The 16,887-nt window shown below is 49.2% G+C and overlaps 2 protein-coding genes across 3 annotated transcripts in view; one reads left to right on the top strand and one right to left on the bottom strand.

Moving 5' to 3' along the window:
* GAB3 (GRB2 associated binding protein 3) overlaps positions 1-15,544 on the bottom strand; it is a 98,959-nt gene extending 83,415 nt beyond the window's left edge. The window contains exon 1 of one of the 2 annotated variants that reach the window (XM_048514809.1): positions 15,316-15,544. In XM_048514809.1, the coding sequence (XP_048370766.1) occupies positions 15,316-15,387 (72 nt within the window). In that variant the 5' untranslated portion in view covers positions 15,388-15,544. Of the gene's footprint in view, positions 1-251; positions 500-15,315 lie in introns of those variants that run through there. The other variant, XM_048514810.1, reaches the window with a different exon arrangement.
* Positions 15,545-15,620: 76 nt separating this feature from the next.
* The window catches only part of VSIG1 (V-set and immunoglobulin domain containing 1), a 64,068-nt gene continuing 62,801 nt past the window's right edge, over positions 15,621-16,887 (top strand). The window contains exon 1 of the mRNA XM_048514720.1: positions 15,621-15,717. Within this exon, the coding sequence (XP_048370677.1) occupies positions 15,621-15,717 (97 nt within the window). The remainder of the gene's footprint in view (positions 15,718-16,887) is intronic.

The following is a 16,887-nucleotide window of genomic DNA, read 5'->3' as shown; positions in this document are numbered from 1 at the left end:
GAGAAAGAGAGAAAAATTTCTCTCTGTCAACATTTTCTACCCCATGCATAATTTTATAGACTTCAATCATATCCCCCCTCAGACATTGATCATATCCCCCTTCAACATTGCTCTTAGACCCTTTCCCATATCTGATGTATCAGACATTGCCTGAATATATTCGTCTGTGAAATTTGGTATACAACTGGACCAATACAATGATGAGGGGGTTAAAAACCCAAAATGTCTCAGTTGAAAGTTACATACTGTACCCTTTTGTTGTTGTTGTTCTGGTTCACCGTTGCCTTCCACAGTTCAGAATTCAACATAAATAAATTCCAAGAAGTCGAAGGTGGAAGTAGTCTATTAAGGGGAATTTGGTGGGAACTGTCTGGTGTTAACCTAGTTCTCTCAAAGGGAAAAAAAAAAAGCTTCTGTTTTCTTAAGAGTCCTTATAAGTCACGGATAAAATTAATTTCTCTAAGCAGGCATGTTTCTCCCGGATTTTTTTTTTTCATTAGAAGAGGTAAAGAGGGACTGAAGAGCTTGTTTCATTAAACATGAAAGGAAGAAACTGAAGCAAGAAGGCATTTTGACAAGTGCGGCAAAAGAAAATCTGCACACTGGCAGAGCACAGAGAGCCGAGCTGCAGACAAATTAAACCATTCCTATCCTTACAGGCAGAAGATCAGATAACCTCTCACTATCCATGTTAACAACAACACAACTCAAGTACTCAGTTGGAGAGACCTAATGCCAGAAGAGGCGGCCCTTTCTTCTATGGCCGTGGTGGCGAACCTTTGGCACTCCAGATGTTATGGACTACAATTCCCATCAGCCCCAATTGGCCATGCTGGCAGGGGCTGATGGGAATTGTAGTCCATAACATCTGGAGTGCCAAAGGTTTGCCACCACTGTTCTATGGACTGTGCAATTGCTCTTCTTGTGCAATTGTTCAGGGTGAGGAAGAGAATTGATTTATTTGTTATATTTATACGTTACCGCTCAACTTAAAATCTTTTGAGAAAGCCTGATGTATTCTTGTGGCAGGCTGCTTTGAGAGCACACGCAGGATTCCCCACACACTTCAACAAAGAGCCAATTTTTGGCACTGGGTGGAGAGGGGCCGAAGAAAGTTCAACAAATGGCCAGCAAATTTCAAAGAAGTTCAGAAGCATAAGAATGTAAGAAAACCCCTGCTGGGTCAGATCTCACTGAGGCTCATTCCGCACATGCAGAATAATGCACTTTCAAACTGCTTTCAGTGCTCTTTGAAGCTGTGCGGAATAGCAAAATCCACTTGCAAAGGGTTGTGAAAGTGGTTTGAAAACGCATTATTTTGCGTGTGCGGAAGGGGCCCCAGAGACCCATTTACAGAGCTGCTAGGCAGAAGGTCTCCCACCGTCAGCCTTCGTTGGCCTCAGAACAGTGGCAGGAGAATTGTTTGGTTTTTTTAACTGAAGTCATCGATGTCACTACGTAGGGCAGCTCTAGGAATCCTTGGAAACTCTATGGTGCTGCAGGTTAGTGCCAGGTACAGGGCCAGGTTTTACCATAGAGTTTCTCGTGATTTCTAGCACTAACCTGCAGAACTTCTGGGAGTTTCACTGAAAGTGAGGTAGTGATGTTGGTGATGCTGCATGTTCCCCCATGCTTGGCCTGGCAGCTCTACTCATCTAGTCCAGCATGCTGTTTCACATAGCAACCAACCTATTGCCCTGGAGCAGGGGTCTTCAAACTATGGCCCTCCAGATGCTCATGGACTACAATTCCCATCAGCCCCTGCCAGCATGGCCAAGTGGTAGGGCTCATGGGAATTGTAGTCTCTGAATATCTGGAGGGCCATAGTTTGAAGACCCCTGCTCTGGAGGGTCAACAAATACAGCACAGTGGTCAATACTTTCCCCTGATGCTGCCTCCTAGTCCTGGGCTTCAGAGGTTTACTATCAGTTGCCACTGATGACTTCCGCTAGTAGCCACTGATGACTTCCATGGATCTCTCTAACCACCTTGTAAACCACCCATGCTTGCGGACACCACTACGTTCCCCAGCAGTGACTTCTACGATTTCATGATGTGTTGAGCATAGAGACGACACGTCCCCAGGGCTACTTGCCAGCTTCTCTTACCTCCATTTTCTGAGAAGTGTCTCCTTTCCCCTCATGCAAGAGGCAGCTGACACAGAAAGAGTGAGCAACTTCGGCTCATTTCTGTTCTAAAGGAAAACTGGGAAGGATTTTTGATAATATATTTCTCCTGTGCCCACACAAGTCCCTTGTGTAGATATACACCATCTCCTCCCACCAGGCACTGAGGAAAGTTAAGAATAATTTCTCTCTAACAGCAGAACGTGTTACTAGGGCTGCAAAGTAATTGAAAGCTTCGACCAAAACGAGTATGGTTTTAACCTGAAACTGTTATTCAGCATTTACTGTGACAGGGTAAAACACATCCTAGTGAAAGTTGCTAGCCCAGTGAAACAGACATCTAGCAGGGTCCCCCACAATGCATATCCTCCAATGGCAGGATCGCACACAATTTTGCAGGGCCTGTAAGACAGAGCTTTTCCACCAGGCCTAGTGTTGATGCAGCAACAATATTCCATCCAGCCGCCTCCCCCTCACCCAGGCCTCCTTTCCTCAACATTATTCTATTTTTATATTGGTGTAAATGTTTTAATCATTTTTACACCATCTGTATCAAGTGTGTATCGACTTATGGGGGAGAAGTTGATCTATGACTACCAATCTTGATCCTCCTTGATCTGAGATTGCAAATGCCTTAGCAGACCAGGTGCTCGGGAGCAGAAACAGCAGCAGCAGAAGGCCATTGCTTTCACCTCCTGCCTGTGAGCTCCCAAAGGCACCTGGTGGGCCACTGCGAGTAGCAGAGTGCTGGACTAGATGGACTCTGGTCTGATCCAGCAGGCTCTTTCTTATGTTCTTAAGGCCATTGCTTTCACCTCCTGCCTGTGAGCTCCCAGAGGCACCTGGTGGGCCACTGCGAGTAGCAGAGTGCTGGACTAGATGGACTCTGGTCTGATCCAGCAGGCTCTTTCTTATGTTCTTAAGGCCATTGCTTTCACCTCCTGCCTGTGAGCTCCCAGAGGCACCTGGTGGGCCACTGCGAGTAGCAGAGTGCTGGACTAGATGGACTCTGGTCTGATCCAGCAGGCTAGTTCTTATGTTCTTATTTTATAGTTGTGTTTTACGCTGGAAGCCACCCTGAACCACAAGGAGAAGGGTGGCCTATAAATATAAGCAAGCAAACAAACTGGACCTATGCAACGGTCAAAGAACACTAGGTAGTGGAAGAAACAAGACACACAGCCATCTGAGTACAATCGATATTGGTAGAAAAGGAGCGTGCAGATTTTAGATACCATGAAGTCTAACCACAAATTCAGTGATACCCACAGTATCTGTCTGGCACATCGATGCTCAGCCTTCACAAATTCTCCAGCGGTCCATGCTGCAGATATCACACCGTCACAAACTTTACAACAGTTTTCACAATCTGACTTGGCCATAGCTGCGCAGTTGCTGCTTTTTATGTGTGCTCGCCTTTTCTGAGATTGTGGGAAAGGATAGAGATTGCGACCTCCCGGCAACAGACGGTCACATCTGTAGGCCCCTCCGTCTATAAACTCCAGAGTCCGCTACAGTTTTGCATGCAGAAACAGCTGTTTTAAGAGCTGGGCAGATTCTGCAGTTTACACTAATTGTGACTCTAGATGGGGTTTGTATAACCTTGGCTAATCCAGAAAAGTTTATAGAAGACATGAGCAATGGCAAGGGGGTCATGCACAAGGTTTATATGGGCTTGCCACTAGGAGAGTTTACTTTGAGCATCTTGACAGTCGAAAGACAATTTCCTTGGAACAGATGTTCCCAAAACACTTTCAATTAACCCAGTTCTATCAATTTTTTTAGAAGAAGAGGAGTTTGGATTTATATCCCCCCTTTCTCTCCTGTAAGGAGACTCAAAGGGGCTTACAAACTCCTTTCCCTTCCCCCTTCACAATAAACACCCTGTGAGGTAGGTGGGGCTGAGAGAGCTCAGAAGCACTGTGACTAGCCCAAGGTCACCCAGCTGGTGTGTGTTGAAGTGCACAGGCTAATCTGAATTCCTCAGATAAGCCTCCACAGCAGAGGAGCAGCAGAGCGGGGAGTGGGGAATTAAAGCGGCAGAGCGGGAAATTAAAACCGGTTCCTTCAGATTAGAGCAGTGATGGCGAACCTTTTCGAGACCGAGTGCCCAAACTGCAACCGAAAACCCACTTATTTATCGCAAAGTGCCAACCTGGCAATTTAACCTGAATACTGAGGTTTTAGTTTAGAATCAATGGTTGGCTCTGAGGCGTGCGTTACTCGGGAGCAAACTTGGTGGTAGTTGTTGGCTTTGCTTTGAAGCAACCATGCAACTCTTCGAACGGGTGAATCATGACCCTAGGAGGGTTTACTCAGAAGCAAGCCACATTGCCAGCAACCAAGCTTACTCCCAGGTAAAGGATCGCGCTTTAGTTCTTTGCATGAAAATCAGTGGGGTTTAACAGCCCTTAACAGGGTTACCTATACTGCTTCCCCAAAACTAGGTCTTGGGTTTAATGCTAATAATCAAGCTCAGCGTCCCAGGCCAGCCTAGATGTGTGTGTGTGTGGGGGGCTATTTCCCCCCACATGATGAACTCCGTTTGTGCGTGCCCACAGAGAGGGCTCTGAGTGCCACCTCTGGCACCCGTGCCATAGGTTCGCCATCACTGGATTAGAGCATACCTCCTCTTAACCACTACGCCACTGCTGCTCCTTTTAAAAAAACTTTCCCCGTTAAAAATCTACAGTGGCCACTTATTAATATCCTCATCTTACACATAAAGAGGTGAGGACAAATTAGACTTGATGATGCCCTGAGCAAGCATACCAAGAGTGCCAGGCTGCTTTCTGCAAATCAGTTATCAATTACTATTTACCTGGTTCCATCAATGTGCTCAGTGCTTTACTAGGTACAAAATGACAATACCCTCAGCAACAGGAGAGTCAACAATTTGACGTTTATAAACAGTAAGTTCCCAGTATGTGGTGGGTTCAAAGAACAATGGGAAATGGCGTCATACCTTTTCGCCCATTTTTGCTTGCCACTCCAATAACAACACACACACCCCTTCTTAAACACACACAAGTGCTTGAGCACACTGTTAGGCTAACTAGCGCAATATAGATTTCCTTCTCAACTGCAGGCTCGCTGAAGGCTGGATGTATCAACCACCTAGTCCTTCTGGAATTGTTATTTCAACATAAAAAAACATGTTGCATATGCTTTTAGAATGCAACTCATAATGCAACTCATAATGTTAGGAGCAGCAGTGGCGTAGGAGGTTAAGAGCTGGTGTATCTAATCTGGAGGAACCGGGTTTGATTCCCCGCTCTGCCGCCTGAGCTGTGGAGGCTTATCTGGGGAATTCAGATTAGCCTGGGCACTCCCACACACGCCAGCTGGGTGACCTTGGGCTAGTCACAGCTTCTCGGAGCTCTCTCAGCCCCACCCACCTCACAGGGTGTTTGTTGTGAGGGGGGAAGGGCAAGGAGATTGTAAACCCCTTTGAGTCTCCTGCAGGAGAGAAAGGGGGGATATAAATCCAAACTACTCCTCCTCCTCCTCCTCCTCCTCCTCCTCCTTCTTCTAATTTAGGGGGGAGCAACTGTCCTGACAGGAGTGAAGGTAAAGAGGCTTTTTGCAACCGGTTCTGTTTCAATGGAAAGCAAATGGGGAAGGGCATCAACCAAACGTTGATGCAAATGAAGAGAAGACTGTTTGCAGGAAAGAATTTGCATTGGACTGGAGAGTAGCATGGGCCCATGTTTCTGTCTAGTCTCGGCAAGTTCTGGTGGCTGGCCATGAATTGGACGACAATTCACTGATGCATTTATATTTATTACATTTATTTTAAACATCTTGGTACAACTTTTCTATACAGGTCCAGAAAGTGGTTGGCAACTTTGGAAAGGAAACAATATGGTCCAGCTCCCAGAAACATCCACCAAGACCTATAAATATTCTAGAGCAACAGGTGTACTGATCCCAATGTTAGGCTGGACCTGTGATCCAAATCTACACTCAGTCAAGAAAATCATTGGATGATCTTTGCCCAGTCATTGGCCTAGCCTACATCACAGGGTTGTCGTGAGGATAAATGAGGAAGGGAGGAACCATGAGCACTACCCTCATTGGAGGAACAGTGAGTAGTATGGGCCCAAGTTTCGGGTCAACATCATAGACTAACTGGAGGCATGCAGTCATATCTTCAGTGGGCCTAAATGGAGGCAACATACATTCCCTGAAAAGGGGAAAGATTCTGAGAGCATGTGACCGGCCCGAGGTCAATTAGCAGCCAAAGGAAAGGGGGGGCGGGGGCGGGAAAAACCCAGACCCAACCTGAAAAACAAGCCAGGAACCCAAAGAGGTTGAGAAGTCTGATAGATGTCTATTAAGACATATTAAACTCGCAGTAAAGCCTGTTGTACTAAACAATACAAGGAGCAGCAGTGGCGTAGGAGGTAAAGAGCTCGTGTATCTAATCTGGAGGAACTGGATTTGATTCCCAGCTCTGCCGCCTGAGCTGTGGAGGCTTATCCGTGGAATTCAGATTAGCCTGTGCACTCCCACACACGCCAGCTGGGTGACCTTGGGCTAGTCACAGCTTCTCGGAGCTCTCTCAGCCCCACCTATCTCACAGGGTGTTTGTTGTGAGGGGGTAAGGGCAAGGAGATTGTAAGCCCCTTTGAGTCTCCTACAGGAGAGAAAGGGGGGATATAAATCCAAACTCTTCTTCTTCTTCTAGACAGCTGTTGGTGGTGGTTGTAGCTACGAGCCAGGATCTGTTTAAAAACACACTTTGGGATCCCGGCCCTTTTGCAACAAAGCAAAGTAATTTAAATAATGTTAGTGTTATGAAATGCAGATCTTCCAATGAGTTAACTGACAAGAGCATTGTACGACCTATTTTTAGTTACCTGAAATGTTGACAGAAGTGTGAGACTAAATTAAGACAAAGTAGCTGCAAAATTTGAAAGGGGGGGCGAGAGACATGCATAGATTGATCTTAATCTTAAAGCACACATAGTGCACCGGGTTATTGAACACCTTTCCCTCCCCAGCACTCTTGCATGGTCTCAAATTAGAGGGGAAGGCAGTCATTGATGCCTTCCTATGTTCATGTGCTGGAGCCTCATTGGGGATTGGGCAGTGGTGGGATCCAAAAATTTTAGTAACAGGTTCCCATGGTGGTGGGATTCAAACTGTGCCGTAGCGCCAATGGGGCTGAGCGGGGCACGACGGGGGCGTGGCCAGGCATTCCAGGGGCCGGGCATTCCTGGGTGGGGCTGTGGCAAGGACGCAGCCGCTGCTCCGGTCCTTGGGCGGGAAACGAATGCATGCAGGCGCAGGCTGCCACGCACGCCGGTGCACCTCCTGCTAGACTGCTTCAAGTTCTGTGTGCTACTGCTGAGAGGAGGGGCGTAGCTAAGGCCAAAATCACGTGGCAAAATCACCAATTAGTAACCCCCTCTCGGCAACCTGTGAGAACCGGCTGGATCCCACCTCTGGGATTGGGTAAGACTAAGAGTGATGCTGGCTTATCTTTGTAGCCAGCCCTCTTGTTAGGTGGGAAAGCAGCTAGCATGCACAAGCCGGCTGAGCCGTTGAAGCCTTCCCACCCTTATATGCTGCAGCCTCGTCGGGATTGGCTGTGAGTGAGTCGTCGCCACGTGTTCCAAACTTGCTGAATTATATTTTAGGATGTACATTTTATTGTACTGTGCCTGACTCTCATCAATAGGAAAAGACACCCGTGGTAGGGTGAGGATTGGACCTGGCTCTCCCAGTCCGACACTCCAAACACTACACAAAGATGGCTGAATTTGCCACAATAGGCAAGAATGGGTTTGCCTCTTCATACTTTATAACTCGGGAGCAACAGCCGCAGAAGGCCATTGCTTTCACCTCCTGCACGTGAGCTCCCAAAGGCACCTGGTGGGCCACTGCGAGTAGCAGAGTGCTGGACTAGATGGACTCTGGTCTGATCCAGCAGGCTAGTTCTTATGTTCTTATGTTCTTAATTGCGAGTCACCCTTCTCAGGCCCCTCCTTCGTTCTCGCACACAGCACAAAAAGAACGCCAATGGAAACGCGCTCCCATGGCCCACAATGTCCAGCTGGGAGCCTTGTGAGTGGTCTTCCTGCGTGCAAGTCAGCAGTTCTACCTGAGAGTCCACCTGAGTTCAGAAACAGTTCGCTGGGTACCAAAATTACGGACATCTTGAACCACTGGAGATTGTTTTCCACAAAAGTTTGGTATTACACTCTGCATAAGAAAGAAAAGAGAGGGGAGCACCTGGGCTCTGCAAGCAATCCACGTTCATGGGGAGGGGCTGTGGCTCAGTAGTAGAACGTCTGCTTTGCATCCAGGAGGTCTCCAGTTCAATCCCTGGCAGCTCCAGTTAAAGGGACCTGGGAGTACGAATGACCTCTCTGCGAGACCTTGGTGAGCGGCTGCCAGCCTTAGTAGACAATACTGACCCTGATGGACCAATGGTCTGATTTAGAAGAAATCAGATTCATACGTGCTCATGCCAGTAGCGTATTGCAATCACATGTGGTGTCAGACTGAAGCAAGAATGCCACTATTGGAAGCACCCTCATCTGTAGAAGGAGCCTTCTTCCCACACAGCACACTCAACCAGAGGCGTAGCTGGACCCTACTGCACCCGGTGCGTACTCTGCATTTTCACCCCATCCCCACACACACACTTGCCTTAGTTCAGCCTGAAAATGTAGGCTGGAAAAAGCGACCTGTTCACTTGAGGCTGAAAACGTCCTGGTGGGAACTACGCTTCCCAGGAGACCTTGGGGCTCGCAAACTCTCCTGGGAAGTGTAGTTCCCATTAGGCTGCTTTTCAGCCTCAAGCGAACACGCTGCTTTTCCAGCCTGCACTTTCAGGCTGAACTAAGGAAAGTGTAGAGGGCAGGGGGGCGATTTCCTGGGGGGCCCCCCAGGCTTGTGCCCGGTGCATTGCACCACCCCTTCCCCCTGGTAGCTCCGCCTCTGCACTCAGCGTCTTCAGCAGAGATAAACACTTTCCAACAGATGAAAACACCTCCACTCACATAACTGTCCTATGGGATCTAACCTGATATATATGCTAACCCAAGTGTGGGGTTGGGACAATCACGTAAATAAATGAGGGATGTTTACCTGGAAACATATGGAGGACAAGCAGAAAATCTGTCCTTCACGAAGAACACAAACCAGGACGGATTAAGATTTGCCCTCTTCTCCAGAGGTGGGATCCAGCAGGTTCTCACAGGTTCCCGAGAGTAGGTTACTAATTATTTGTGTGTGCCGAGAGGGGGTTACTAATTGGTGATTTTGCCACGTGATTTTTGCCTTAGTTACGCCCCTCCTCTCAGCAGTAGCGCGCAGAACTTGAAGGAGTCTAGCAGGAGGTGCACCGGCGTGCAAGGCAGCCCATGCCTAAGTGCATTCGCTTTCTGGTCTAAGGATCTGGTGCAGTGAAGCTGCGTCCTGCCACAACCCTCACTTCAGGAACAGCCCGCCTAGAATGCCCAGCCACGCCCCTGTCGTGCCCTGCCCAGCCCCATTGGCGCTACGCCACAGTTTGAATCCCACCACCATGGGAACCTGTTACTAAAATTTTTGGATCCCACTACTGCTCTTCTCTATAGTTTCATTTGGAAGCCGAGACGGGTCACGCACTCAAAGTGGAAATAAATTCATGGCTACAACTTTATCACAGTACTTCCAGGATGGCTTTCTGGCTTTCACAACATTCTACACTTTTGAGATGTTCTCACAAGAAACCCCTGAAGCAGAGCACGCCGCGCAACTGAACTTTCGGCAAAGCAGTATGGGACATTCCAAAGGTTTCATCTTTGATTCGGGGATCTTTAGAAACATGGTAACATTTGTGAATGATGTGTATACAGGGCGGGTAAAATGTGGCCACACATTTTCCCCACAACAACACATTTATACCTGTGAACCTTTTCCTCCATCATCCTGTCCTTAGTATTAAGGAAACAATTTCTCAAATAACCATAACAGATGAAGACTATTCCAGCAGCAACCACTGAACCCCCAGAGTTTCCATATGAACCCCAAAGATGCTTTCATAGCCCTTCTCTACCTCCCTTGCTAGGCACTAGAGCTTAGCTCCCTAATTCTCAACTCTGGATAGGTTTCTGATTTCTAACCATACTAGCGGGCCCGGCCACGCGTTGCTGTGGCTGAGTCTGGTGAAGTGGAAAAGAAAGAAAAGGGGAAGTGAACGGTTCGAGGGGCCCCTTGCTCCCCTCCCCTTGCTCCCCTCCCTCTCTCCCGTTCCCTTGCATGGCAACCCGGCCAGTCCCTCCCTAACGTTCCCCTTCCTCTGCTAGGGTGGGTGGGCCATGTGCAGATGGCCCGCCCCATCCCTTTCACTCCATAAGGCAGTGGTTTTCAAGGAAGGCATGGTTGATTCCCTTGTATCAGAGGGTGTTGCTTTGACGGCCAACAGATGGCGCTGTTGCGGAACAGAACTGTGGTTCCAACTGTCACAGGTGTGGCATGTACACAATAACTGGCACAGTTGTGACATGAACACAACGGGAGGTGTGGAAACAGTATGGAAACCTGGCCACACGTGAATGCGACATTGTGTGAAAATTTCAAAGCAATCGGTCCAGTAGTTTGGGAGATTACCTGTCAGCAGAAAAAAGCATAGATAACATCACCAGCACAGTAAGAATTATATATTAATATTTTCCCTGGGCACCTGTAAACATTAGCAACACCTCCCATCCTTGGAAAGCATAGAAATGAACCAGTGGTTTTCTTTTTTAAAAAAAAACTTCAACATCAACAACTCTTCATCAAAATCCAATATGTGAAGGTATTGAGGTATCCTTTCAGAAAATATCCGGCTGCATCGACATTTCAGACTGTTTTGACAGTGCAACACACAAGCAATTGTGTGAGCACATCCCGCACTTTCAAACCCTTGCTCCTTTTGTTCAGGCTCGATAAGATTCTCAGAAGTCAACTTCCACAACCAATTGCCCGCCTGGATGGGAAGCCAAACCCTGCCTCTGCTTGTATCTCGCTGGCGAGTCTAAAGCACCACTGGGGCAAGAAATTAACCTCAACTCCGAAAGAATAATTTTGCAACCCTCCGTCAACTCCTTATCTCAGAAGAATTTCTGCTTTCTTGAAACCCGAGAATTTCCTCCAATGACAGCTATTGGTTGGAAGTCAACCACCAGGGTAGATCAGAGCTGAAAACAAAACCTAAGGCCCCATTTTGTAGGCTTGCGCAACCCAAGAGAAACACAAACGCTTTCCATCAGTGCAAGAGCACTACACACTCGGGATAAGGGTTATACTTTTAAACAGACACAAGAACAACTTACCAAAATGTTAGTGCAAAAGCCATTGAGGTCCAAGCACTTAGCTGCATTTTAGTTTGTAAGTCACTTACTCTGATGAGGTGGGGTTTACCAAATGAGAGGACATCTCTGAGGCTGATTCCGCATGGGTCAAAAACAGCAGTGTGAAAACGGTATACACCCTTTTACACTGTTTTAAACCCTTTTACACCATTTTCCACACCGTTTTCACACCACTGTTTTTGGTCCATGTGGAATCAGCCTGAATGTGTTGCTTTTATCCTCAATGCAGTGGTGTCTGTGTGTGTTAATGCCTTCATCGTTTCTATTCCACAGAAGGTGTGTCTGAGACGGAAAGTCAAGAAGCTGCGAAGACCGTTCCAATGGCGGAGGTGGCATTCAAACCCAGGTCTCCCAGAATTAAAACAAACGCTCTCTCCCAAACCACACTGAAAAGAACAAATTCATTCATTCATTGCTGTCAAATAAACATATATTCTGCTTTCCCTCCCTCATGAGACTCAAGGGAGCATACACAGAATCCCCAAGAAGTTCCACTTAAGAAACTGTCCTTATTTAATATATTTGCCTTGTATTTAAATATTTATATCCTACTTTTTTCTCCCCAACTGTCATGCTAAACAGCTTACGTTATTTTCCCCTCCTCAATTTTTATCCTCACAACAACCCAGAGAGGGAGGCCAGCCCAAGATCACCTAGCCAGTTTCCACAGCAGACTGGGGATTGGAACCCACGTCTTCCACAAGATGCCTAGAGCAAGGAGCAGCAGTGGCGTAGGAGGTTAAGAGCTCGTGTATCTAATGTGGAGGAACCGGGTTTGATTCCCAGCTCTGCCGCCTGAGCTGTGGAGGCTTATCTGGGGAATTCAGATTGGCCTGTGCATTCCCACACACGCCAGCTGGGTGACCTTGGGCTAGTCACAGCTTCTCGGAGCTCTCTCAGCCCCACCTACCTCACAGGGTGTTTGTTGTGAGGGGGGAAGGGCAAGGAGATTGTAAGCCCCTTTGAGTCTCCTGCAGGAGAGAAAGGGGAGGGATATAAATCCAAACTCTTTTTCTTCTTCTTCTTCTAAATAAATGTTCCACCAGGAACTCAGGAAGCCAAGGGCAAGATGGTGTGATCAAAAGCAAACCCAGCTGCTGCTTGTGCTCAGTGTCTCCTCATAACACAGCCCAGGACATAATTATTACATACAAGGCAGACAGGAGAGATGTGAGTTCAAATCCAGCTCAGCTAGGATGCCCACTTGGACAGAGGCGGCATTTACAAATTGTCAGATGCACCACTGATAGTACACCGGAGCAGTCGCTGGCTAATTCCAGCGCAGACAAGACTACCCAGTTGCAAAGAACCGGCTGTTCCACAGCCTAGATTGTGTGATACAGCAACAGTCTTTGAAGGTTATAGAGGACAAAATGGGAAGCCTGAGCACTTGAGAAGAAGGACAGCATCAGAAGGGTACAAACTCTTCATCAGATGCAAATGCAGGCCAGCCCAACTGCAGAGACTAGAACTCAGGTGCCAGAAACGCACAACAGGCAACACTATAAAACAATGGGAGAAGAAGAGGCTTCCGACCCACCGACAGGGGATCTGCATCCCAAAATACTCTCATTTCTCATTCGCTTGGCCAAGCCATTCGGAGTGTCTGAAACGCCAAGCGCACGGGTTGCGTTCAGACTGAGCCGCCCAAACGGTTTCGTTGCAAAGAGTGGCTGACAGTATCAGAGGGCTGGTTTTATACTCTGTGCGTACGCGTGTGCAGAAGCTACTACATAATCGTTCCGTGCCGCATTTCTTACTCCAAATAGGCCCACCCGTGTCTCCGCGCGCTAGGAAATCAAATCCAAAGCCACTACAGATTACTATTTATACAGAGCTCCCTGGAGACTGGATGGAACAGTTATTTAAAGTCAGGGGGAAAAGCTTCACCAAGCAAAGCATGAAACACACACACACACACACCCCAAGCTAACTGGGCGAGATGCAAAGGCATACTGCTCAGAAGGAAGATTCTCCGATCCCCACACCCATCAATGATGGGCATTTATTTTGCGGGGGGGGGGGGGAGGAAGGTGAGATGGAGACTGGCCAAGTTCAGGGCTGAGAGAGCCGCATCTGGTGGCACCCATTTTTGGAGAGGGGCAAAATGTATTCCTTCCATTTGCCTCCCCTGTCAAAACTCACCAGACAACTAAGCAGTCAGGAGAAAAGACACGCATGCTGCTCTGGGGAGCCCCACAGCACACGTCATTCAGTCCTCCCGGGGCACCAAAGCTGCCCGACGTCCACTCAGGACACTGACCGGCAAATGGAGGCAAAACTGGACAAACCTGGAAAAGAATGGGCTTGATGGAGAAGCCGGGGGAGGGCGTGTTGGCTGAGGGCTGTCATGGAGCATCTGACCAGGTTTCTGGAAGGCCAAAGAAAGGCTGCATTCGCTACTGCTTGCTATGACATCAGTACAACCCTGCAGGGTTGTTGTTGTTTTGCAAACACTCTCCCAACACCAAATTACTTGGGGAACTGGAGAAGAAATCCGACTGAGTTGTGCAATAGTGCAAAACAGCGTTTCAGGCCACATGATGGGGAAGGCCAAAGAAAGGTTGTGTTTTCCGCCCCTTGTCACAACATCCCTACAACATCCCTACAACCCCACACATTGTTGCTGTTGTTAGTTTTGTTTTGTTTTTTTGCACAGTGCAAAACAGAACTTCAGGCCACATGACGGGGAAGGCCAAAGAAAGGTCGTGTGTCTCTGCCAGCTGCTACAAGGTCTGTACAACCTGCAGGGTTGTTGTTGGTTTTTTTTTTATTTGTTGGTTTTTTGCAAACACTTCCGCAACACCAAGTTACTTGGGGAAAGGGAGAAAAAAACCCGACTGCGCAAAACGGCATCGTGGAAACACCGGCCCCCTTCCGCACACGCAAAATAATGCGTTTTCAAACCGCTTTCACAACTGTTTGCAAGTGGATTTTGCCGTTCCGCACAGCTTCAAAGAGCACTGAAAGCAGTTTGAAAGTGCATTATTCTGCATGTGCGGAAGGAGCCACCGTTTCAGGCCACATGATGGGGGCCCCTGCTGAACTTTGTGGCCAGCCAGAGCTGTCTATTCCGATGTCTGCAAACGGAGAGAAATGTGCCAAGAGCAGATGAAACCTTTCTCTCACACACACACACACACACACATATCGGGCCGGATCCATGTAGATGCCAGGCGCTGCGCAGGGGAATAAAGCGCCCCCCCCCCGCCCCGCCCCGCCAGTCCTGGTGTCTCGAGGTCGCAGCGCCTCCTCCCCGCCCGCCCCCGGGGCCAGAACTTCTTTGCAAGTCACCCAGCGACGAAACGAGACGGATTTCGGTTGCAAAACAGGCGTCTTATAACTGAAACAGAAAATGTGGTTTTTTCCCCTCTTAACCTAAGCCGGTTGCATAACCGTCACCCCCAAGAGCTCCACGCGGGGGCCAGCCAGAAAGAGGGGGAGGGGGGGCTCGGAGGGGGGGGGCGGGAGAACCTCGATCGCTTGGAGCGGTACAAGAACAAGCGCCGGGCTTCGCAGGAGCCCGCACGGAGCCCGCTCTCCCTCCGCAAGCCGCCCAGCCTTGCTAGAGTTCAGCTGCAAAACCGAGGGAGAAGATGCAAAGCTCTCGAGACAAGCGGGGGTTCGCCCCTTTCAGAAAGAGAGAGAGAGAGAGAGATCAAAGCAGATGAATATTTGCAAATCAAAGCAGATAAATATTTACCAACCTGTATTTGCAGAAATGCATATTTGCAAATACGTATGCCGGCAAATACATGCGTGCAAATATAGCACATTTTTGCAAATGCAGACCGACGTGCGCTCCCTGCCTTTTTTGCACGCCGATTATTACTCACGTATCTCTTGAGCTTCTTCTCCGGAGGCGATTTGATGAGCCAGCCCGTGCAGACGACGTGCCCCGCGCTCATCTTGCCGGGGGGCCTCCCCCGAGCCGCCCGCCCTGCAGGGGAAGGGAGGTGGGCGCGGGTTGGAAGGGGGGGGTGGGGGGTCCGGTCTGGCCCCTTCCTCGCAGCTGCCGGCGCTCGGCTTCCCGCAGCCGGGGGTCCCGCTCGCTGCAGCTGCCGCCGGAGCCCGACGAGGAAGTGATGACATGGACCGGTGACACGCACGGGCGGCGCCCCCCCCCCCGCCCGCCCAGACAATGCGAGCCCGCGAGGCACGTGACGCCGGGCCCGGGCCGGCAGCAACAACAAGCACGTGCGCTGGGGACCCGCGGCGACCCCGGCGGCTCCTCTCGAGTAGGCGGTGCCAGGCGTGACTTTTCCCCACCTTACCCTTTAGCCGGAAACATGTCCTTGGGAGGGGGTCAGATGCGTCCAGTAGTGGTCAGCCCGTCATTATTTATTTTCCTTATTACTCCTTTATTCGTGCTTTGTTATTTTTAGCCCGCTGTTGTGCTTTATTATTTGTCCTTTATTATTCAGTTGCCAGACTCAAGGGTTCTGCATGGCGTTCACCGATGTAACGGAATAGCGCCAGTGGGTCTAATAAGCAATGCAATAGGATTACAAAAAGTAGAAAAAATGCAAAAAAATATTCAGGCCTTTTATGTCACTGTTCCAGGCTTTTAAATGAGGACTCTTCATGTTCCAGGCTTTCTGTTCCAGGCTTTTAAAATGAGGACTCTTCAGCCCTACAAAGTGCGCATTCTGTTCCAGCATTGAGAATTGATGTTTGGAAGATGGATGGGTGGACTTGCACTTTGGCCAGTTCTGGTGGCTGGCTGTCAATTGGATGGCAGTTCACTACTGCGTTGACATTTTCTCTCCTGTCTTTTTTTACAGTAGAGCACAGGTGTCAAACTTGCGGCCCTCCAGATGTTATGGACTACAGTTCCCATCATCCCCTGCCAGCATCAAGTTTGACACCCGTGCAGTAGAGGATTTACGCTTGAAAGACTGGAGATGGGTTTCACAATGAGCCTAATGCTGATGGGTGCGGCAGGATAACTGATTGATGGGGACCAACCCTCTTTTGCCCCACCATGGCTACAGGCCAGAGACGGAGCGAGGGGGGAAAAGCACCCGGTGCACTGGTGTGTCCTCCGCCCTGCCACGCCCCCATTCCACCCCAGAACACTCCCCGCCATGTCCCTGGAAGACATTCACCACGCCCCCACAGGGGCGTGTGCCTGGTGCATCATGCCCCCTGCCCCGCCCCCTTGGAGCTACGCCTCTGCTACAGGCCTGCCCAGTGGTGGGATCCAAAAATTTTAGTAACAGGTTCCCATGGGTGTGGGATTCAAATCTCAGTGGCGTGAAGGGCCGCCTAATGGGGCTGGGCGGGCACTCCATCAGCACTGACGGGCGGCCGGGCATTCCGGGCTGGGCGCTTCCTGGGCGTGGGCTGTGGCTTAAAGGACGAGTCGCTATGCGCCCGGTCGCCTTTGGGCAGGAAAACTTGAATGC

Source organism: Sphaerodactylus townsendi, linkage group LG13 (assembly GCF_021028975.2).
Source record: "Sphaerodactylus townsendi isolate TG3544 linkage group LG13, MPM_Stown_v2.3, whole genome shotgun sequence".
In the NCBI taxonomy this organism is placed as follows: domain Eukaryota; kingdom Metazoa; phylum Chordata; class Lepidosauria; order Squamata; family Sphaerodactylidae; genus Sphaerodactylus; species Sphaerodactylus townsendi.
This window is presented reverse-complemented; position numbering and strand designations above follow the sequence as displayed.